The sequence below is a fragment of the Pipistrellus hanaki genome (assembly GCF_964339955.1).
Source record: "Pipistrellus hanaki genome assembly, chromosome: 13".
Classification (NCBI taxonomy): Eukaryota; Metazoa; Chordata; class Mammalia; order Chiroptera; family Vespertilionidae; genus Pipistrellus; species Pipistrellus hanaki.
Genome location: NC_140515.1, coordinates 23,617,727 through 23,639,071, shown reverse-complemented (window position 1 = coordinate 23,639,071; position 21,345 = coordinate 23,617,727). Strand labels below are relative to the sequence as shown.

Genomic DNA, 21,345 nt, shown 5'->3' with positions numbered 1-21,345 from the left:
GGTAGATGACAGGGTGTGTGGAGCCCCCTGACCCCTCTCTCGGTCCCCATGGACAGGGTTCTGGAGCAGCTCAGCAGTCTAGCCAGAGAAGTGAACCTAGACTATGAGCGCAGCATGAACAAGATCAACTTTGACCAAATTGTCTCTTCCAAGCCCGAAACGTTCTCCTACGTGACCCTGCCTAAGAAGGAAGAGGAGAAGGTGCCTGCGCAAGGTGAGGGCATTAGGCAAAGGAGGACCTTAGGTCCCCCCAAGTCCTCCTGGCTTTGAGCTCCCCAATCTCTGCAAACTTCTTTCCCTGGGGTCCATCTTCTGCATGTATAAAGGGCCCGGTAAGCTGGGGAGGGCATGGACAGTGGGCATTCCAAGGGTCCTGGTTGCCCACATCTTTTCTTGCTATCCCACGGTAGGCCCAGATGGGCCTCAGGGGTTGTGTGCAGAGTGGGCAGGAGTGGATGGGGAGAGGGTTCACAGTTCTCACCCACTTCAGAAGGTCTGTGACCCAGAGGGACCTGGAGGAAATTCATTTCCACACCCGAGAGCAGGCACCTCATTGTGGGGCCCTAGGGCCCCTCTAACAGACCATGGAAAGAGAGAGGTTCTGGGGACATGTGTGCCTCTTCCAGGGAGGGAGGCAGGAGCTATGTCCCTCTAGATCTTTCCTGACCCCGGGTGTGTCCTAGGCCCATCTGACACTGGTCTTTGCCCCCCCCCTTCCCCCCAGGACTGGTGAGTGTCCCCAAGTACCCCTTCCGGGAGCAGAAGGGGGACTTCACCTTTGCGTCCTTGCTCACGCGGCCAGAGGTCATCACAGCCCTCAGCAAGGTGCGGGCTGAGTGCAACAAGGTGATCTCCATGTCCCTGTTCCACTCAAGCCTCTCTAAGTACAGCCGCCTGGAGGAGTTCGAGCAGATCCAGTCACAGACCTTCGCCCAGGTGCGTGGGCACCCAGGGCACATGAGCCAGTGGTGAGGCTGGGAGCCCTGCTCTCCTACAAACCAGGCCTCGCCTCTTCCTGCACCTCTGCTAGGCTGGGGTGGGTGCCAAGGGGGGTGGCTCACCCTGAAGAGAAAAGGAGAGCCAGTCACTTTCCATCCTGACCCTAGTGGCCTCTGAAGCAAAAGCAGGAATGCCATGCACCCTGTGTCTCCCTGAGGATCGGGTACCAGAGAGCAGGGGTTCCGCCTCATGGGAGACCCTGCCAGGTGGCCTGAAGGCTTCCTCTGTCTCTGCCCCTCTCTGCTCCATTCTATGTCTCTGCCTCATTTCTGGTCGGTCTCTCTCTCTCTCTCTCTCTCTCTCTCTCTCTCTCTCTCCCTTGGCTGGAAGGAAAGCCCTGCTTCATTTCTCCTTTCTCCCTGCTTCCCCAGAGCAGCCTGGTTCACAGGGTCACCGGAGGGTGTTGGTTGGCAGGGACTGTCCATAAGTTTGGCTTGGGGGAGATCCCTGTGTAGTCTGAGTCCTGAGGCCACTAGAGCACCCTGGTGCCCGGAGTCCCTGAGCATGGCAGCTGTGGCAGCGGTTCCCTAGGGTGGCCACATGACGCCAGCTTTGGCCACTCCAGGTGCAGATGTTCCTCAAAGACAGCTGGATCAGCACGCTCAAGGTGGCCATGCGCAGCAGCCTGCGGGACATGAGCAAGGGCTGGTACAACCTCTACGAGAACAACTGGGAGGTGTACCTCATGTCGAAGCTGCGCAAGCTGATGGAGCTGATCAAGTACATGCTGCAGGACACATTGCGCTTCCTGGTGCAGGACTCGCTGAGCAGCTTCTCCCAGTTCATCAGTGACGCCTGCTGCAGCGTGCTGGACTGCACTGAAGATATGGAATGGGGCGAAGACTTCATCAACAGCCCCTACAGGTGGGCCCCCTGGGCTGAGGCTCCTGTTGACACCAGAACTATTCCTTGCCAGGCCCCAGTGGCTAGGATGGTGGTACAAGGTGTGGGGACCAAGGGGACCAGTGTCAGGGTGCCCATCACTGCCAGGCCCTGGACAGCAGGGAGATCCTGGCTTCCACCCTGGTTGTTGGCTTCCGTCCTGGCTTGCATTTCTTGTGTGACCTTCATTCTGGCTGCAGGGGGAGCAGACAAGGCTGACTCTGGTGTTCACTCCTAGGACCAAGCCCCAGGGGGAGCTGGCAGGAGTCAGGGGACACGGGATGATTGAAATGCCATCAGAAGTCCGGGTGGGTGGGTGGCAATCCGGAATGCAGAGGGGAGGCCCAGCTAGTACCCAGGTTTGAGACTTGTCAGATGTAGTGAATATTGGGAGCCAAGGCTAGAGGCCCCCAGGGAGAGTGGGGACCCACAGTGCCCAGGGTGTGGCCAACCTGTCCTGATGAACTCCAGACCACACAGAGGGTCCTCCCCCTCCCTGGTGCACATGGAACTCTGGGTAAGTGGCCAGAGTCTATCTGGCTGGTCTGGGGCTTTCTCTCTCATAACTTGGAGGTTTCTGGGAGAAGGGAGGAGGCAAGTCTCATGCATGGAGAGCTCAAGAGCCACCATGGTGGCAGAAAGGGCAGAGAGCTGGGCCTTTTGCACTCAAGCCTCCGCAGGCCCCTGCCTATGGTCAGCCCGCCATTGCCCCACAGGCCTCGGAAGAATCCTCTTTTCATCGTGGACCTGGTGCTGGACAACTCAGGAGTGCACTACAGCACGCCGCTGGAGCAGTTCGAGACCGCTCTGCTCACCCTCTTCGACAAGGGCATCCTGGCCACCCACGCAGTGCCCCAGCTGGAGAAGGTACCCACAAGGCCCAGGCACCTGCTGCTCCGCTGCTAGTGGCTACTGCAGCCCCAGGTGCTGCCCTGAAAGTTCAGCTTTATCCTGGGCCTCACCTGGCTGCAGGGTGCCCCGCCCTTTAACTCTTGAGTAGCTCATTTGATCCTCACCACGGCTGAGTTGGGAACCATCCACATCCACATTTTGTCGTGAGACTCAGAGAAGTTTAGCCAAAGGTCACACAGCTGCTGTCAGACTTGTGATGCCAACTGGGCTCACTGGTCCACTTCTGCCACAGCCATGTCTGACCCAGATCCCACCTTCTTGACCCCACCCCGCTCCTGACCTCTCCCTTCAGCTAAGATGTGGACACGGACCAACCTCCACACTCTCGTCAGAAGTCCCCATTTCATTACCAGATCTGCACAGAGCCCAAGCCCTGGTCCACAGCCTCTGTAGCTCCAGTTCCCTCCTGTCTTCCTTGCTGGTCAGTCAGAGCCATCACTGACCTGGTTGTTCCATCTGTTTCTTTCCTTGTCAATGGGCTGAGTCAGGTGCAGATGGAAAAAGACAGTGCCCCTTGGTGGACTCTATGGGGCTTTTGGTCTTGTATTGATCCACAGTCCTGCCATGTCCCCACCCCTCCATGCTCTATGTGTGCGGCCACACTCAGTCTTTGGATCACATTTCCAACTCCTCTGCCCACCTGCTCATGGCTCATCCAGTTCTGTGCCCCACCTCCACTCCACAGCTGGTGATGGAAGACATCTTCATCAGCGGTAACCCCCTGCTGGAGTCGGTGGGACTTCACGAGCCCCTGGTGGAGGAGCTGAGGACCACCATCGCCAACGCTGTGCGCAAGGCCATGATCCCACTGCAGGCTTACGCCAAGAAGTACAGAAAGTACCTGGAGCTGAACAACAATGACATCAGCACATTCCTCAAGTGCGTGTGTGCCTCTGAGTGTGTCTGTGTGACCCCCACCCACACTCTCACCACCCTCTACCCCTTGTGTGCCCATTGTCCACAGGGACTACCAGACACGATCCCCGTCAGCTGAGGAGGTGCAGAAGGTGGTGCTCACCCACCTACAGGAGAAAGAGATCCTGGACAGCTCGCTGCCCAGCAGCCTCATCATTGGGCCCTTCTACATCAATGTGGACAATGTCAAGCAGAGCCTGTCCAAGAAGCGCAAGGCCCTGGCCACTTCCATGCTGGACATCCTGGCCAAGAACCTGCACAAGGAAGTGGAAGACGTAAGTGTCCCCCCACCCGGTCCAGCCCCAGTGACGCAGCAACACCTGTAGCCTTGTGTCCAGGGTGAACTCCTACAAGCAAGATGTCTCCGGACAAGGTCAGGGGTGTCTGCAGACACCAGGCCAGAGGAAGGGCCTGGAAGTCATCCTGCCTTGACCCTGCCTGTCTGCAGAGAGCTGTCCCATGGGGGGGGGGGGGGGGGCAGGACGGGAGTGCTGCTACCTCCTTCTCTAAGCTTGTAGAGAACTGGGACCTTCTCATGAAGAACACCCTGAGGTGGGTTGTTTCACAGAGCTGAGGATGTGTAAGTGCAGGCTTCAAAAGTCGCGGTGTGTGTGTGTGTGTGTGTGTGTGTAGGCTCAGCCCAGGAGGCTGGGAAAGGTGAAGTGTGCTTGGTGATGCTCTTGCCCCCCGCAAGGCTGCAGCTCCCCAGTGAGCCGGCTACAGGATGTGGTAGAGTGGGAGCAATTTCCTATCTGGAAAAACTGGGGACCAGTAAGGGGGAGCAGGTCCCAGGGAAGGTAAGAAAGAGGCACCCGGCCTCCCTAGTGCCCTCTTCCCACCGCCAGATCTGTGAGGAGTTTCGCAGCATCAGCCGCAAGATCTATGAGAAGCCGAACAGCATAGAGGAGCTGGCTGAGCTTCGAGAGTGGATGAAGGGCATCCCTGAAAAGCTGGTGGGGCTGGAGGTGAGGCACACACATGGAAGCTAGGGAGCGGGGGGACTCCTGTCTGAGATCTTGATGGGGCTAGAAGTCAGGTGGGCAAACCATGAACTGGGGAGCTGGAAGCCATGGACCTTTGTTCAGGTCTGAAGGCAGGGGCTGGGAGATCGGGAACACGGAGGTGAGGTAGACACAGAGGACAGGTGGGGCTAGGGAGAGCTATGAGGCTGGGTACACAGTGAACGTTCAGAGCTGTGCTGTCTAGGAGGTGAGGAGGATGGAAGATACGGGTCCGGGGCTGAAGGTTGGAGGTGTGGTGGCCATGGCCCTTGAAGCTCTGAGCCCAATGCTGGCCTTGTACCCCATGCCGCCTCCCCAACCCCAGGTCTCCCCTCTCTGGAAGAGAGCAGCCTCTCTAGCACGCGTTCACCTTGGGTAGCCCAGGCACACAGGCATTCTCATCACTGCCTGTCCCTACAGGAGCGGATTGTGAAGGTCATGGATGACTACCAGATCATGGATGAATTCCATTACAACCTCAGCACAGATGACTTCAATGACAAGTGAGCAGGAGCTTGGTCCCCACCCTCCCTAGGTGGGTGGTGGACAGCAGGAGGTAGGAGAAGAGGTGCTAAGCTACAGTGGCTTTCAAATATCTTTGTGACTATGGCTGTGCAGTCAGTCACAGCAGAAATGCCCTGCCAAGATCATTTTAAAAAATATATATTTTATTGATTTTTTACAGAGAGGAAGGGAGAAGGATAGAAAGTTAGAAACATCGATGAGAGAGAAACATCGATCAGCTGCCTCTTGCACACCTCCCACTGGGGATGTGCCCACAACCAAGGTACATGCCCTTGACCGGAATTTAACCTGGGACCCTTCAGTCTGCAGGTTGACGCTCTATCCATTGAGCCAAACCGGTTTCAACCAGAAACCATCTTGATTTCAGCTTTGACACCCCTCACTAACTTTCACCTTTCCCCCATCCAGATGGGCTGCCAACAATTGGCCTACTAAGATCCTTGGGCAGATAGATTTGGTGCGGCATCAGCACTTTGAAGATGAGGAGAAGTTCCACAAAATCCAGGTTATGGATCAGAACAACTTCCAGGAGAAGCTGGAAGGGCTGCAGGTAGGGTTTGGCTGAGACTCTGCTGGGATTGGCTCCCTGTACACACACACACACACACACACACACACACACACACACACACACTCCAGGGCTGGCCTTGCTTCTTGTATTCAGGAGTTGCTATGTCAATGTTTGATGGAAGAATTGGTGAATGAATGAACAACTGTCTGAAAGAATGAACTGAAAAAACAAAAAAACAATTGAAAGCCAGAGGGGTGTCTGGGTAGCAAGCTCCAGAAGAATTCAGAGTAGCAAAGAGCCCCAACTCTTCTGTTGTGTCCTTTGGGCAGTGGGCTCAGTGTTCAGGTCACTGGGTCTTTCTCTGATCTTGCTGTGACCACAGGGTAGTCAGCTGCCTGCTCCCTCTTGGAGAAGAAGGTGCCCTCAGAACTGGGAGATGCTTATGCCTAGCGATCTTGGGCTTCTTGGGTGCATGTGGGCATGGGTTGGGCCACAGAGGCCTCTGACTCTGCTCCTTGCAGCTTGTGGTAGCTGGCTTCTCCACACACGTGGAGATTGCGCGAGCACACGAGATCGCCAATGAAGTACGACGAGTCAAGAAGCAGCTGAAGGATTGCCAGCAGCTGGCCGTACTCTATAACAACCGCGAACGCATCTTCGGCTTGCCCATCACCAACGTAGGCTCCTGTGGGCACCCTGTCCTCTAACTCCCAGAGTTTGAGAGTGATCCCATGTGTTTGTGGCTATATGAGAACTCAGCTACCAGGTTGCAGGGCCCTGGCATTTGGGGGCAGGACCAAGCAGGCTGCAGGGAGGAGCTAAACCACCCTTGGTCCTCAAGGCAAGGAAATTGGATAGAACCAGGCAAGAGACCTGAGGGTCAGTGCAGGCATTGCTCAGCCTCTCAGAGCCCAGAGCCTGAAGGGGTCAGGAAGAAGGGAGGCCAGGCTCAAGTCCACGGGGCAGCAGCCAGGAGTAAGGATGGGGAGGGGACCTGGCCCAAAGCAGCAGCATAGAGAGATCACCCTACGGCAGCCCTGGGTCTCCTGTCTCTGCAGTACGACAAACTGTCCAGGATGGTGAAGGAGTTCCAGCCCTACCTGGACCTCTGGACCACCGCCTCTGACTGGCTGCGCTGGTCCGAGAGCTGGATGAACGACCCCCTGTCAGCCATTGATGCTGAGCAACTAGAGAAGAATGTTATTGAATCCTTTAAGACCATGCACAAGTGTGTGAAACAATTCAAGGACATCCCAGGTAGGTGACCAAGCCAGTCCATCCCCTGCTTCCCTGCCTGTGCTGGCTGCTTCTCACACCCGCCTACCCTGCCCGGCAGCCTGCCAGGATGTGGCCTTGGACATCCGAGCCCGCATCGAGGAGTTCAAGCCATACATCCCACTGATCCAGGGGCTACGAAACCCTGGCATGCGGAACCGGCACTGGGAGGTGCTGTCCAATGAAATAAACATTAACGTCAGGCCCAAGGCCAACCTGACCTTCGCCCGCTGCCTTGAGATGAACCTACAGGACCACATTGAGAGCATCAGCAAGGTGGCTGAGGTGGCCGGCAAGGAGTACACCATTGAGCAGGTGGGCAGCCAGCAGGCTCACCCTGCCCCCCCCCCGCCCCAGGCCCTGCCTGACAGCATAGGACAGGCGTCCTCAAACTTTTTAAAGTAGGGGCCAGATCACGGTCCCTCAGAGAGCTGGAGGGCCGGACTATATGAACTACTAATCCCTACTGTAACACCTTGGCTGCGCTCACTGCCCAAAAAACCTGGCGGGCAGGATCAGACTCCCCTGGGGGCTGCATGTGGCCCGCGGGCCGTAGTTTGAAGACCCCTGGCGTAGGAGGACAGCAGTATTGGGCTCCATCCCGGAGGTCCTTCCCCAGTTCTAGGGGTTGAGGTTCATTCTGTTCATTGAGTTAATAACAGTCCTGTGAGGGCAGGGACAATATCCTCTGCTTCAGGTACCCACATGGGCCTGGCACAGAGCTGGTCATGACACTTGGGTGGAGAAGACCAGTTATTACTAAGGTACTCCTCTCAAGTTACTTCCTCTCCCAGGGAAGAGTTAATAGCATTGCCCTCATTTAATTGATAAGTAAATTAAGGCACAGAGAGGTTCAGCAAATGGTTAGGGTGACTTAGCCAGTAAGGGCTGTAACTGAGACAGAGCTCCTAACTAGCACCTTAGCTGTCTCCCAATATGCTTGTTGTACTCAGGTAGCACATGTGTGAGAGCCAGTTGGCTTTTAATTCAGATAAGGGTCCATGGGGGACTTTTTGGCCAGACAAGCAGAGAGTATTTGCCAGAGGGACCCAAGTGAAGGCCATGGCCAGGTAGCGTTCACCTTGGGTAGCCCAGGCACTTTCCTGCAGTGCTAGTCAGACAGAATGTAGGCCAGCCCTTTTCAGGACCCAAACTGACTTGTACCCCACCCCAGGCACTGGACAAGATGGAGAAGGAGTGGTCATCCATCCTGTTCAATGTGCTGCCCTACAAGGAAACAGACACCTACATCCTCAAGAGCCCAGATGAGGCCTCTCAGCTGCTTGACGACCATATTGTCATGACCCAGAGCATGTCCTTCTCGCCCTACAAGAAGCCCTTTGAGCAACGCATCAACTCCTGGGAGAACAAGTTGAAGCTGACTCAGGTGGGCCCTCCATGGCCTTCCTTTATTCCTCCCTCACCCTGGCAGCATCCGCCCCATAAGTGGCTCTTTATGGTGTCTGGGTGTCTGAAACGCTGGAGAGCCTTGTCCAGGTTTTCACAGCTTTGGCTGTCTGACAGGATCCTTGTGAGGGTGACTAGAGTGGGGCTCTCCATCTCTGAGGTTTGGCTGCTAGAGAAGGCCATTCAGGATGTAGGGGTGGGCTACTGATTGGTCAAAAGCTGTGGCTAAGGAAGGGCCTGAAGCCTGCCAGCAGACCTCCGAAGGACTGCCTGGACTTGGAACAACTAGAACCTCCACTCTTGGAATTTTCTGGCCTGGACACCACAAAGCCCTGAGGTTCCCTAAGCCTTCTCCCACTCTGCCCTGGGCCTCCCACTCCTGTCTCATTCAGAGCCGGCTTGGGGTGAGGTTGCCAGGGCACTAGGGACTGTACCTTTTAGAGCTTTCAAGGTCAGAGGCAAGGGCTGTCTGCAGAGCCTTGGAACACTGTGCTGGGGCTAGGCCAGCCTGTGTGATTCTGACAACCCCTTCCCTGGGGCCTCCTTGGAGCTTTTTGGAAACCTCCAGGGAAGGCTAGAATCCAAGTGAGGAGGTCTTGTGTGTGTGTTCCTTAGACCACCCAGAGATACCTGAGCTGGTCAGTATTATCCCTGGGTTCCCTCTTTTGCTCACTCTGTCCCCTGCACCTGGAGTTCCATCCCTACTGTCCATCTCCAAGGCTCAGGATCAAGCAGTTCTCGCTGATTCCTCACCCCTGCCAGGAAGGCGTTCCCATCATAGCCCTTGGTCAGTGCCTCTTACAGGGTCTGTCGCTCATGCCAGGCTCTTGGTGATTCAGAGGCAGAACTGGCCATTTAGTGGGCTGTGGGCTCTTAGAGGGCAGGACCACATCCTGTTCCCCTCTGCTTCTCCTGGTGCCTACATGGGCCTGGCACAGAGCTGACCATGACATACATCTCAAGAGGAAGAGAATGAACGAATGAATAAATGAATGGAATGGAATGGAATGAAATGAATGAGTTTGCATTGATAGGAAAAGACAAGAGATAAATCCTGAAAGGGGAATTTGGAGGCAAAATTTGGGGCGAGGAGGGGAGGTAGCCTGCTTTGAAGATGTCTCACTCTGGAACCAACGTTTCAGAGTATTTTAGAGATCTCAAGCTCAAGTTCTAATACACCTCAGAGACTTCTGGGTCATAGGAGTCTGATTGGGCTTCCATGCACTGGGGATTTTTCCTCTGTTACTTGGGGGTTTGTTGGTTTGGGAGTGGCTCCTCCTGGGAAGAAAGGCTCCCAGCTCTTTTGGGGGGCTTGGGTTTCTCCGGAGGGCAGGCATTGATGCAGCCTCTTTGTCCCTGAGAGCACTGTGGCTGACATTGCCATCTAGAAATTTCCCACAGACACTGGCTCTGATGTCATCCTCTGCCCAGCACTCGGTGTGTGAAATGTCTGGGTCAGGGGGACAGAGCCCCCCTCTTGGGCCCTGGGTGCTGACAATGCATGCCTTGCCCAGGAAGTGCTGGAGGAGTGGCTGAACTGTCAGCGGGCCTGGCTCTACCTGGAGCCTATCTTCAGCTCTGAGGACATCAATCGGCAGTTGCCCGTGGAGAGCAAACGCTACCAGACGATGGAACGGATCTGGAGGAAGATCATGAAGAACACCTATGAAAACCGGGAGGTGAGCTCACACAGGGATGGGATGGGAATCTGTGACCCCGAAAGGCCCCCGCCACGTTGCTGGGAGCCTCCGGGTCTCATCTCTCCCTGAACAAGAAAGATTAGAGAACAAGTCCAAGGCTTTGGTCTTGGCCTATGTTTCCAAGTGAGCTTTCCCGTCAGAAGAGAAACTTCTGAGAAACACAAAATTATTTTCTTCATGGAATTTTTCCGTCCACATTAGCATTTTAAAGTTCTGCAGCACATCAAACCCCTTGATTTTGTTTAATTCTAACTTTTTTGACCATTGGCTTTTTTTTTGTGGTACTGACACGGGTGATAAATGCAATCCCTAGTTCAGGGCGGTTTTCCTGCCTCCGTTCCTTCCCAGGCCCCACTGAGGGTCTCTAGCCCATATGGGTGCTCTTTGAGCCCACCTTAATGCCTCCCACTTGGACCATGCTCACTTCTGGTTTCTCTCTGGTCCGGACCACCAGGTGATCAATGTGTGCCCTGACCAGAGGCTGCTGGACAGCCTGCGGGATTGCAACAAGCTGCTAGACATGGTACAAAAGGGCCTCAGCGAGTACTTGGAGACCAAGAGGAGGGCCTTCCCCAGGTGAGCACCACCTGCCTCACACCCACTCTGTCAGTGGCTGGGGCATTGAGGATCCCACCCAGGCTGAGCTGCAGGGGTTCAGTTGTACTGACCCACTCCCTTATCAGATTCTACCCGTTCCCTTGGCAGATTCTACTTCCTGTCAGATGATGAACTACTTGAGATCTTATCCCAGACTAAGGACCCCACTGCTGTGCAGCCTCACTTGCGCAAGTGCTTCGAGAACATTGCCCGGGTGGGTGACTGGGCCTGGGGCTCAAGGCCTTGGGCTCAGGGCCAGAAGCATTGGGACTCCTTCCCAAGGAAAACAGCTCTACTCTAGCCCAAGTCCTTTATTAGGAAATGAAGTGGCAAGTGAGATGCACCTGGGACCTGTGGGAGGAAGGTCTACTGCATAACTCCCAGCTCAGGACTGGGAGACCCTGCTCTCAACTCATCCAGGGAAGGCCAGGCCCCACAATACATTGAGGTGCTGCTGGATTGAGAAACCCATGAGGCTAGAGGCTCCTGACTCTCGTTGTCCTCATTGTTACACACAAGGGGGGCTGCACAGACCTGTGCAAGAGGGGGACTCGCAGGCAGGGTTAGCCTCTTATCCCAAGTGTGCTGGCTGGACCACAGCTAGGGACAAGGCAGACCCATCCTGCCTGAATATTCAGTCAGGGAAGGCCGAGCCAGACAGATGTGCAGGTAGGCCCCTTGAGGTAGGGCTGTCTACTGGAGGTGAAGGGCAGGTCAGCTCTGGGGATGTGCTGGGGGGAGCCTCTGGGCACACCTGGTGCAACCCCCACCTTGTTTGCCCCCCCACGCAGCTGCTGTTCCAGGAGGACCTGGAGATTACACACATGTACTCTGCAGAGGGTGAGGAGGTACAGTTGTCCTTCTCCATCTACCCATCCAACAACGTGGAGAACTGGCTGCGGGAGGTGGAACTCAGCATGAAGACCAGCATACGGGACATCATTGAGAGGGCCATCAAGGCCTACCCCACAGTGAGCCATGCCTCTCACCCCTGCACAGCCTCCCAGCCTCGTCATCCTTCTGTTTGCTCTTAGCTCTGTCGTGGTAGCTGGGCTGCCTGCATGCCTCCTCCTCAAGCTATAGCCTTTGGGATCTCTGGAGAGAGGGGGTCCTTGGGTCCTACTCAGGGAGGATCTGAAAATAGCCTCCAGAAAATGAAACTTGCTCCCAATAATAATCAATTGCTATTATGTTTCAAGCACTCACTATGTCCCAGACCCACGTTACTTCTCCCAGCCCCACAGTCACCAGCAGGGCTGGGAATTAACCCTTATCCTACAAAGTCAGTTTAGAGATATTTTCTGCCCAAAGGCCTGTAATTCACAGGAGGCAGAGCCAGGGTTTGAACCCAGGGCTGTATGTCCCTGATTCTGGGCTCCCAACCCTCTGCTTCAAGGTCTCTGTTGAGGAAGTGATGACTGCTGCACCCCTAAGGGGCCCAGAGCTTATGGTTTCTCTGCTTTTTTGAGGTGGAATTAACAACTCGAGCCCAGAGTTCAAAAGAGGCCGAAGCCCAGATGATGTGTTTAAGGGGGAAAGGCTGCAGGGTTGGGACTGCCAGCTGCCTGGGTCAGCTCTGCCTGTGTTGTCTTCCAGATTCCCAGGACCAAGTGGGTCCTGAGCTGGCCTGGCCAGGTGACCATCGCTGGGTGCCAGACCTACTGGACTATGGAAGTGGAAATGGCCCTGGAGGCCAGCAATATTGGTGACAAGCTGTTTCCCCAGCTCGCCCAGCAGGTGGGAGTCAGGGGATCATTATCCGCTCCCCACGTATCCCGGCCTGGGGAGAGCCCGTTCCCTCCAGGAGCTTTCTCCTGTGCTGAGCCTGAAAGAGGCCTTGGGTTAGATCCAAACAGCAGGTCAGACACCCCAGAAATGAGTGTCTCACAACCAGCCACCAGCGGGAGGGACCGGGGGTCTGAGGAGAGCTCTGAGTCCAGGCAGGTACCCTCGCCAGTTGGTCACTGAGGGAGCCACGTCTTGCACCATCCTCACTACAGCTGCTATTCCACATCTTTCCTCAAGCTCCTCACCAGGCACCACCACCTGGCCATTGAAGGCTCAGATGGCACTGTACACTACAGGGAGCAGATGCCATGTGTGTGTCTCCATTTCTATTTACTTCCCTGCCAGACTTCTCATGCTACCATGCCTTCCCTGTGCCCCTCCCATCCCAGACCATCAGAAGCCCCCAGGATAGAGGGATTGCGCCTGACAAAAGCCCACCCTCTGTGCAAAGGAGAGAGACCCTACCCCTCGCATGACTCTGCCCGACAATGTCCCCCAACTCCTGCAGCTCAGCAACCTTGTGGCCCTGGTGCGTGGGAAGCTGTCCCGCATGCAGCGGTCGGTGCTGTCAGCACTAATTGTCATCGAGGTCCATGCCAAGGATGTGGTGGCCAAGCTGATCGAGGAGAAGGTGGTCAGTGTGAATGACTTTGAGTGGATCTCACAGCTGAGGTGAGGAGGCAGAAGACCTTGGCCCAGACACCCCCGGGGTCAGAGCACCTGCAGGCTGGGACCAGGGGAGGGTGGAGAGTCAATCTACAATTGATGTTCCCAGTCCTCAAGACCCCAGACAAGCTGGGCAGAGGTACCTAATGCCCTTATTCACCAAAAGAACCACATCTCCTCAACCACATACCCTGCCCAGTGGCCTATGGTTCTCATGGCCTGGGAACCCATTTTCCTGCAATTCCAGGTACTACTGGACGCAAAACAACCTGTACATTCGAGCCGTGAATGCTGAGTTCATCTATGGGTATGAGTACCTAGGCAACAGCGGGAGGCTGGTGATCACACCCCTCACAGACAGGTAAGAGTCTCCCTGCCACAGGCCCCCTGCACGGGGACCCGTCCCCCAGCCCTAGCTGGCTCAGAAAAGCAGGGACAAAAGGGACAGCCAGTCTGTCAGAGCATGCAGGGTTATGAGCATGGGCTGCAGGTTTAAAACCAGCTCTGGAGGCACAGAGCTGAAGCGCCCGTGGATCTAGAGTCGAAAAGGCCTTCGAAGAGCTTCAAGCCAAAGTCATTGCCACTCAGCAGAAGGTGAAGCTTGCAGGCATACAGACTGACCCGCTAAACAGAGCAAGCAAGCATGCCCATCTTGCAGATACAGCGATTATGGCTTTGGTAGACGAGACTAACATGTAGGAAGGTGTAGGAAGAATGTTTATTCTTCAGTCCAGGGAGGAAATTTACAGCCAGCTGTTACAGAAACAGAAAATAGCAGAAGAAAAAAATTAAAGGATTGGGACAGGAAAAAATCCTACCTGGCACCCAGCATGAAGAAAGCTGAGGACACTGGAGATGCTGATGACAGAGGGGCACAGTAGGAAGCCTCTATGGCAGCTCTTCCTCCTGAGCCCTCCCATGCCCTGCGAGGGAAGGGGCCTGTGCCAGGAAAGGGGCTCCGCTTTACCCTGATGGACGTCTTATCTGGATGGTCTGGCAACCCTGTGTTTTTACATCACCCTGAGCCCCTTTCAAATCCCAAACCTGTTTTTTTATCCTGGCTCTGCCTACACACACACACACACACACACACACACACACACACGCACACGCACACACGCACACGCACACCCGCCTCAGACACTCCTTTCCCCTGGGGGTGAGTTCTGAACTCCCTGGAGAGGGAAGATGGGGGCCAGAACAGATTGGGGATCCCTGCCCATACCCCCTACTTGTCATGCTGGTCAGACCAATAAAAGGCATGCAATACAAATAAAAGAAAACAAAACAAAACAACAAAAACAACTCCAACTGTCACAGGCTGAGTGACCTCGGACAGGTGACTCAACCCCTCTGTGCCTCCGTTTCCTCTGCGGCTTCCTCCGGGTGGTTATGGGAGTTTCATAAGCTGATACATAAAGCTCATACCTCAATAAACACTAATGGATGTGAGTTTTGCAGTTTTTTTCCACCCAAATATTTTTAACATGCCAGAAGAATAAGCCGTTTCCTCTTGCCAACTGTATTTAGTAGCAGGTTTTTAAGCTGAGTTTTGACTAAGGGAAGTGGTGTGTGGCCACAGACGAGCCTTCTCAGTGGGTGTCTATTTTCTATCCTGGCTCTGCCTGCCACCCTGCCTAAGACACTCCTCTCCCCTGAGGGTGAGTCCTGAGCTCACCCCCAGGCCACCAATTGGGGTGAAGAAGCACTGTGCAGGGGCTGCCATCCTGCGCCCTGAGAAGGAGAGGCAAGAGCTGCTCCTCCACGGGGCCAAGCAAGGGAGGCTCTCTTCCTGTGTCTGTGGGAATCCCGTGTGCACCTCCTCTCTCTCCTGCAGGTGCTATCTGACCCTGACTGGTGCCTTGCATCTCAAGTTTGGGGGCGCCCCAGCTGGCCCCGCCGGCACAGGGAAAACAGAGACCACCAAAGACCTGGGCAAGGCCTTGGCCATCCAGACTGTTGTGTTCAACTGCTCTGATCAGCTCGACTTCATGGCCATGGGCAAGTTCTTCAAGGGCCTGGCCAGGTGAGGCTGGCGTGAGGGTGGCACAGGCCAGCGCAGGAAAGCTGAGCTCTCCTGGGGACACTGCTGAGCGGAGCCTCACAGGATGGGGAGGGCACAGGGGAGGATGACAGGAGGCAAAGGCCCAGCCCCTGTGGGCACTGGGGATGGTGGTAGGCAGCAGGGTTGTCCTGGGTGGAGCCTCTATGGCCACTTCTTCCCAGTGGGGTCAGAGGGGCCCTTGGAGGTGTTAGGTGGGCTCTGAACTCATATCCATCTCTTGTTCTCACCCCATTTAGTTCTGGGGCCTGGGCCTGCTTCGACGAGTTCAATCGCATTGACATTGAGGTGCTGTCTGTGGTGGCTCAGCAGATCACCACCATCCAGAAGGCGCAGCAACAGCGGGTGAGCCATTCCCCTTCAACCTCCCCCCACCCCCAAGTCACCACCTCATCACTTCATCCATACCTGCCACACCTATGCCTTCTGTGACTCCCCACCCTGCAGGGTGAGAAGCCAGGCACTGAGCCTGCCCTGCACTCAGCCTCTCTCATCTTATACCCTTCCCCTTCCGAGAGCTCTCCCTGGGGCTGTTGTAGACAGTCGGGGAGCCCATATCCCTACCCCACTCTGGGGGTGGCTCCCACTCCAAGCTGCAGTAGATGAAGAGGCCCCTCCCTCTAGTCTTGCTCAGAGTGGCCAGCAGTCTTCCCTGGGAACACAAGCTGGGAGGCTGGCAAGTGCCACAACTTCAAACTCGTAGGGCCCTGGGTCCCAGTCAGAGCTAAGCTTGCTCAGGTCTGGGTGTGGGAGATAGGAGGTTTGTGAAGACCTCAGGTAGCCAGGACCTGGCAGGCCATAGGTAGCTACTGGGACCGGAGGTCTTAGGCCAGATCCTGAGAGGAGGCAGCTCATCATCAGGGATCCGGTCTGGGCTGACAGCTATAGTCAGGACAGGGCCTTCAACAGGGGATGAGGGGCCCATCCAGAGGAGGGGCAAGTGAGTCAACCCTGCTACTCTGTAGGTGGATCGCTTCATGTTTGAGGGCACCGAGATCCCACTCGTGCCATCCTGTGCGGTGTTTATCACTATGAACCCAGGGTATGCCGGCCGCACCGAGCTGCCCGATAACCTGAAGGTGAGTTCACGCCCGGTAGGCCACCCCGGGCACTGGGAGGCAGCGGAGCCTGTGGCCGGCCTCAGAGATGCTAAAGCCCTTATGAAAGGCACACAGCTGCCAGACATCAGGGCCTGTGGCTCCATGGCAGGCCTCCTACTCAGAGGTCCTGAGGCCCATCCCCAGGCATGGAGGAGGCTGCAGGTTTGTCCCTGGCTTGGGAGAAGTCAGGGGACAGATTCAGATCAGCACAAAGGACCAGTTTCTAATGGGCAGAGCGGTCCGGCCACAGAGGAGTGTAAGCCTCCGCTTGGGCAGGCATGCTGCCACCGAGAGGGATCTAAGCATCGGTGGGGGGAAGGAGGAGGGGGATCCATAATGCGGGGAGTGCTCTGGTGGGAGGTCTGCCTCTCCGTTCACCTAGGCGCTCTTCCGGCCTGTGGCCATGATGGTTCCGGATTACACCATGATCGCTGAGATCTCCCTCTACTCCTTTGGCTTCAATGAAGCCAATACACTGGCCAAGAAGATCACCACCACCTTCAAGCTGGCTTCCGAGCAGCTCAGCTCTCAGGTGAGGCCCTGCCCCAACCAGCTTCCAGGCTCTGAGAGCCGCTGTCTGCCCCCAGCAACCCCATGAGATAGGAATTACATCCCCATTTCTCAGCTGAGGACACTGAGACCCTAAGCAGCTAAGAGACTGGGCAGGCTCATGCAGTGCACAGGGGAGCGGGAGCAGGAGCCAGGAACAGATGCCCACCCTGCTAGTTCAAGGGCTGGGAGAGTCAACCATTAATGAGGAGGCCAAGAGCCACACAACCCACGGCTTCAGGTCAAGTGCATCTGGCCTCCTGGGGACAGAATGGGATAGCCAGCCCTCTACCTGAGCCGCCCAGCCATGGGCCTTGCACTCAGTGCTGAGCCCAGGTTTCAAGGTTAGATTCTGTTGGTTTAGGCACCGGCACTGGTGGACAAGCTTTCCTATTTGGCTCCATTCTCAGCATTCCCCTCGCCTCTTTGCAGTGGCAGAGATGAGCTCCAACTCTGTCTGGACTCATATGCTACCAGCTTAGTTTGTCTTTCCTAATAGTTCCAGAAAAAGTCTCTAGTATCACCTTCTCTGGATGGCCTATTCATGCCTGAACACCAATCACTATGGCTAAGAGGTAACCATATTGCCTTTGGCCAGGTGGAGCCCACCAGAATCCATGGGCTGGAGGAGACACAATCTATTACTGGGAAAACAGCTGTCCACCACAGTGCAAAACAGCTGTCTACCACCTTCCTTCTCACCATCCACTTTCAAAAATGCTTTCCTCTTTATTTATTTATTTTATTTTATTTTTTTAAAAGCCTTCCTCTTTAATAGAGCAACTATTCCCACATGGTCCTGGAAATACCCCTTAAATGACAGTGACCCCAAATCAAGCCCAGTCCCCTCATTCAAGTCCAAGATGTCTAGTCTGTGGGTCCAGATGTATTCTATGGCCTGGCACCATGGGGCATCTGATAAGTTTAACTGTTCCCAGCACCTGCTGTATAATGAAGAGAAACAGGACCAGCGGGAAAAGCCATGGTAGTGGGACTGAAAGAGTGGGTCTGGAGAGATGTTACGAGAGAATCTTAGAAGGAAGTTCAAAGGCACACATGGGAAACTCCTCCGTTCACTTTGTGAATAAAACTCGAGTGCCTCCCTGCTCTTGGAACCATGCTGGGACTGCGGGGATTTAGTTGCAACCCAGGCAGAGTCCTTACCCACAGGGAGCAAGAGTCAAGCAGGGGGCACTGAAGGGTAAGAGGAGAGGCTGCGAGGATGTGAAGAGGAGGTGGCAGAGGAGCCTGAAGGAGGGGGCCTGGCCTAGGCTAGGGCTGCAGGGGGTCATAGATGGCCTGCAGGGGAAGTGACATTTCAGCTGCAAGCTGGGCAATGGGCCAGATGCCAGGTGGGAGACAGAGTGTTCCAGGAAGAAGCCCCAAGAGGGGCAGTGCCCACCCACCCCCTCCTGTGCGGCGGCAACAGGATCACTACGACTTTGGGATGAGAGCTGTGAAAACTGTGATCTCGGCTGCTGGGAACCTCAAGCGAGAAAACCCCACCATGAATGAGGTAAGTGCCCTCCAGCGGGGAGGTGCCTGGGAGAGGGCTCAGGGAGGGCCCCAGAGCGGCTGGAGGGGCATCTGGCCTGGACCACCCTAAAGGTTCCTCCGGCCTCTGCTGCAGGAGCTGATCTGCCTCCGAGCTATTCGTGACGTGAACGTGCCCAAGTTCCTGCTGGAGGACCTCAAGCTCTTCTCCGGGATCGTGTCAGACCTGTTCCCCACCATCAAAGAGGAGGAAACTGACTATGGCATCCTGGACAAGGCCATCCGCAAAGCCTGTGACAAGAACAACCTCAAGGACGTGGAAGGTGAGCCCCTGGCCCCTGCTGGCTCCAGCCACCTTGGGATCTTGGCAGGAGAACAGAGACAGGCAGACCAGCCTCAGAGGCCCTCGGGCCTGGCCAAGTGTGCAGAGGGCTGGGGATCTCTGTCAAACAGCCCATAGGGCAGGGCAGATGCCCCAGGCCCTGTCTCCAAGCCATCAGATGATGGCTGTCTAGAAAAATCTCCTAGACTCAAACTATACTTCCTACACCAACCAATTCTGACTCTGGCTGGGTGTCTTAAAACTCAGTTCAATTTTGGCTCTGATCAGAGTTAGTATACATCCACAGCTTAAGGGCTCTGTTCCCAAGACTGTTCCCACTTCAGATGCCTCTTGCAAGTAGTGGGTCCCACAACTTCTGTCTGAATTGGCTACAGATCAGAGGTTGGGACCAAAGCCCATGCTCTAACCTCTGGGTCCCCCTGGCATGTCTCCCCAGGCTTCCTGACCAAGTGCATCCAGCTCTATGAGACCACAGTGGTACGGCACGGCCTCATGCTTGTCGGGCCCACAGGCTCCGGCAAGAGTAACGTAAGTGCAGCCAAGCCAGGCAGCCGTGTTTCCAGACAGTGCCCACCCTCTGAGGCTGCCACTTGTACCTCTTTTCTAGAATACCTCCTGTCCACTGTGGCCCGCAGCCACTCCAGCCCTGCTCTCTTGGGGGTCAAGAGGCTCACTCTTGGGTACCTGTCTCCCCAGTGTTACAGGGTCTTGGCAGCCGCCATGACAATGCTGAAAGGGCAGCCATCCATCAGTGGTGGCGTGTATGAGGCTGTCTTCTACTATGTGCTCAACCCCAAGTCCATCACGATGGGCCAGCTGTACGGGGAGTTTGACCTGCTCACCCACGAGTGGTGAGTGACCCCTGACTCCCGGCCAGTGACAGTCGTGCTCCCAGGTCTCCGGAGGCTGTGGGCCATGGGCCCCTCTCACTCCCCTAGCGAAAGGTCTGGAGCTTAGGCCCGGGAGCCCAAAGCCTGGAACTCTACCCACCACGGCACTTCCAGGCAGAGCGACCTTCCTCACCTCCTGGGCCTTGGTCCCCTCATCTAAAGTGGAGATAAAAACAGCACCATTATTACAGTGAGGAGAAAAGGAGCTTAACACAGGAAAGATCCCCAGACGTTGTGGCACACACCAAGTGCTCAGTGAATGTTGACTTCTGTCATTGTCCCAGGAGAGGCTGGTGGTCCCTCTCAGGGCCTCTGCTCCCAGGCTGAGGCGTGCATTTTAAATACCTTTTCATTTATTTCAGAGAAAGGGAGAGGAAGAGAGAGAAACATCAATGATGAGAGAGAATCATTGATCATCTGCCTCCAGCACACCCCACACACTTCGGGTGGAGCCTGCAACTCAGGCATGTGCCCTGACCAGGAATCGACTTCCTAGTTCATAGGTCAACTCTCAACCACTGAACCAAGCTGAGAGGAGTGCCTTTTAAAGGACGTGTGCTGAGCTGGCAGAATGGCAATGGGGTTGAGACCCTCCAAATATCAGCACTCCGGGTCTTTTCTCTGGGGAGATTCTGTATCTCCAAAGAAGTTTCCAGTCTCCTGCTGGGGTATCTGCTTGGCTCTAGGGTTCTGGAAACCCAGTGGGGGACAGGCACTGGAGGGGGAGTCACCCCTCTTTCTGAATGCAGGCCTGTCCTTCCCTCATTTCTGGTGAGGGGTCTCATCCATACCCCCTCCAGGCTCCTGTGTGGCCTTGGGATCAGATCAGAAGAATGCCCCCCTACAGCCCCTTCCCTGCAGATGGTGCCTCTGAAATCTGAGTCTTCTGGTTCTGTGGCCGGAACTAGAATCATCTCACAACCCACAGTCGCTTCTCTGCTTGGTCCTTTCCCTCTCTCCATCTCTCTGTCTTCAGAGCTGCATGGACCCCGTTTCTGCTGTTGCCTCCTCCCTTCCTTTTCCTTTTCGGGGTATCTTCTTTTACCTTCCTTTAATATCGCTTTACCGGGGATTCAACCAAGGGACTATAAACATCCATTTTCAAGTTATATAAAAAAGTTTTCTTTTCCCTATTACATTTTAAAATATATATATATTTTATTGATTTTGTACAGAAAGGAAGGGAGAGAGATAAAGTTAGAAACATCGATGAGGGAGAGTCATCGATCAGCTGCCTCTTGCACACCCCCCTACCGGGGATATGACCGCAACCAAGGTACATGCCCTTGACCGGAATCGAACCCGGGACCCCTCAGTCCCCAAGCCGACGCTCTATCCACTGAGCCAAACCGGTTTCGGCTATTACATTTTTTAAATGAATGAAGATACTGAAGAATGGGGGGGAGGGGAGACCAAAACAAAAACAAAAAAATAAGCAGAGCAGGGCCAGCCTGGCAGGCAGGTTTCCTTGGGAGCCAGCTGTGCTTGCCGCCTCGCCTCCCACACCTACAACCCTGCCCTCCCTGGTGGCTGCAGGACAGATGGGATCTTCCCCTCCCTCATCCGGATGGGGGCCACCGCGAGCGACACCAACAAGAAGTGGTACATGTTCGACGGGCCCGTGGACGCCGTCTGGATTGAGAACATGAACACGGTGCTGGACGACAACAAGAAGCTGTGCCTCAGTTCCGGCGAGATCATCAAGCTCACAGAGGTGCGTCCGCCTGTC

General features: G+C 55.3%; 1 protein-coding gene across 1 annotated transcript in view; it reads left to right on the top strand.

Annotated features, from left to right (window-relative positions):
* Window positions 1–21,345, top strand: part of DNAH1 (dynein axonemal heavy chain 1) — a 68,606-nt gene that overhangs the window by 20,318 nt on the left and 26,943 nt on the right. Inside the window, exons 9-37 of the mRNA XM_084901864.1 lie at window positions 57–214; window positions 725–936; window positions 1,565–1,863; window positions 2,598–2,748; window positions 3,479–3,672; window positions 3,758–3,983; window positions 4,554–4,673; window positions 5,130–5,212; window positions 5,643–5,784; window positions 6,267–6,422; window positions 6,804–7,002; window positions 7,082–7,335; window positions 8,195–8,407; window positions 9,942–10,106; window positions 10,582–10,703; window positions 10,833–10,938; window positions 11,516–11,695; window positions 12,321–12,461; window positions 13,021–13,184; window positions 13,426–13,539; window positions 15,016–15,204; window positions 15,480–15,585; window positions 16,206–16,319; window positions 16,723–16,872; window positions 18,319–18,405; window positions 18,520–18,706; window positions 19,163–19,254; window positions 19,423–19,577; window positions 21,153–21,330. Of these exons, the coding sequence (XP_084757990.1) occupies window positions 57–214; window positions 725–936; window positions 1,565–1,863; window positions 2,598–2,748; window positions 3,479–3,672; window positions 3,758–3,983; window positions 4,554–4,673; window positions 5,130–5,212; window positions 5,643–5,784; window positions 6,267–6,422; window positions 6,804–7,002; window positions 7,082–7,335; window positions 8,195–8,407; window positions 9,942–10,106; window positions 10,582–10,703; window positions 10,833–10,938; window positions 11,516–11,695; window positions 12,321–12,461; window positions 13,021–13,184; window positions 13,426–13,539; window positions 15,016–15,204; window positions 15,480–15,585; window positions 16,206–16,319; window positions 16,723–16,872; window positions 18,319–18,405; window positions 18,520–18,706; window positions 19,163–19,254; window positions 19,423–19,577; window positions 21,153–21,330 (4,657 nt within the window). The remainder of the gene's footprint in view (window positions 1–56; window positions 215–724; window positions 937–1,564; window positions 1,864–2,597; window positions 2,749–3,478; window positions 3,673–3,757; window positions 3,984–4,553; window positions 4,674–5,129; window positions 5,213–5,642; window positions 5,785–6,266; window positions 6,423–6,803; window positions 7,003–7,081; window positions 7,336–8,194; window positions 8,408–9,941; window positions 10,107–10,581; window positions 10,704–10,832; window positions 10,939–11,515; window positions 11,696–12,320; window positions 12,462–13,020; window positions 13,185–13,425; window positions 13,540–15,015; window positions 15,205–15,479; window positions 15,586–16,205; window positions 16,320–16,722; window positions 16,873–18,318; window positions 18,406–18,519; window positions 18,707–19,162; window positions 19,255–19,422; window positions 19,578–21,152; window positions 21,331–21,345) is intronic.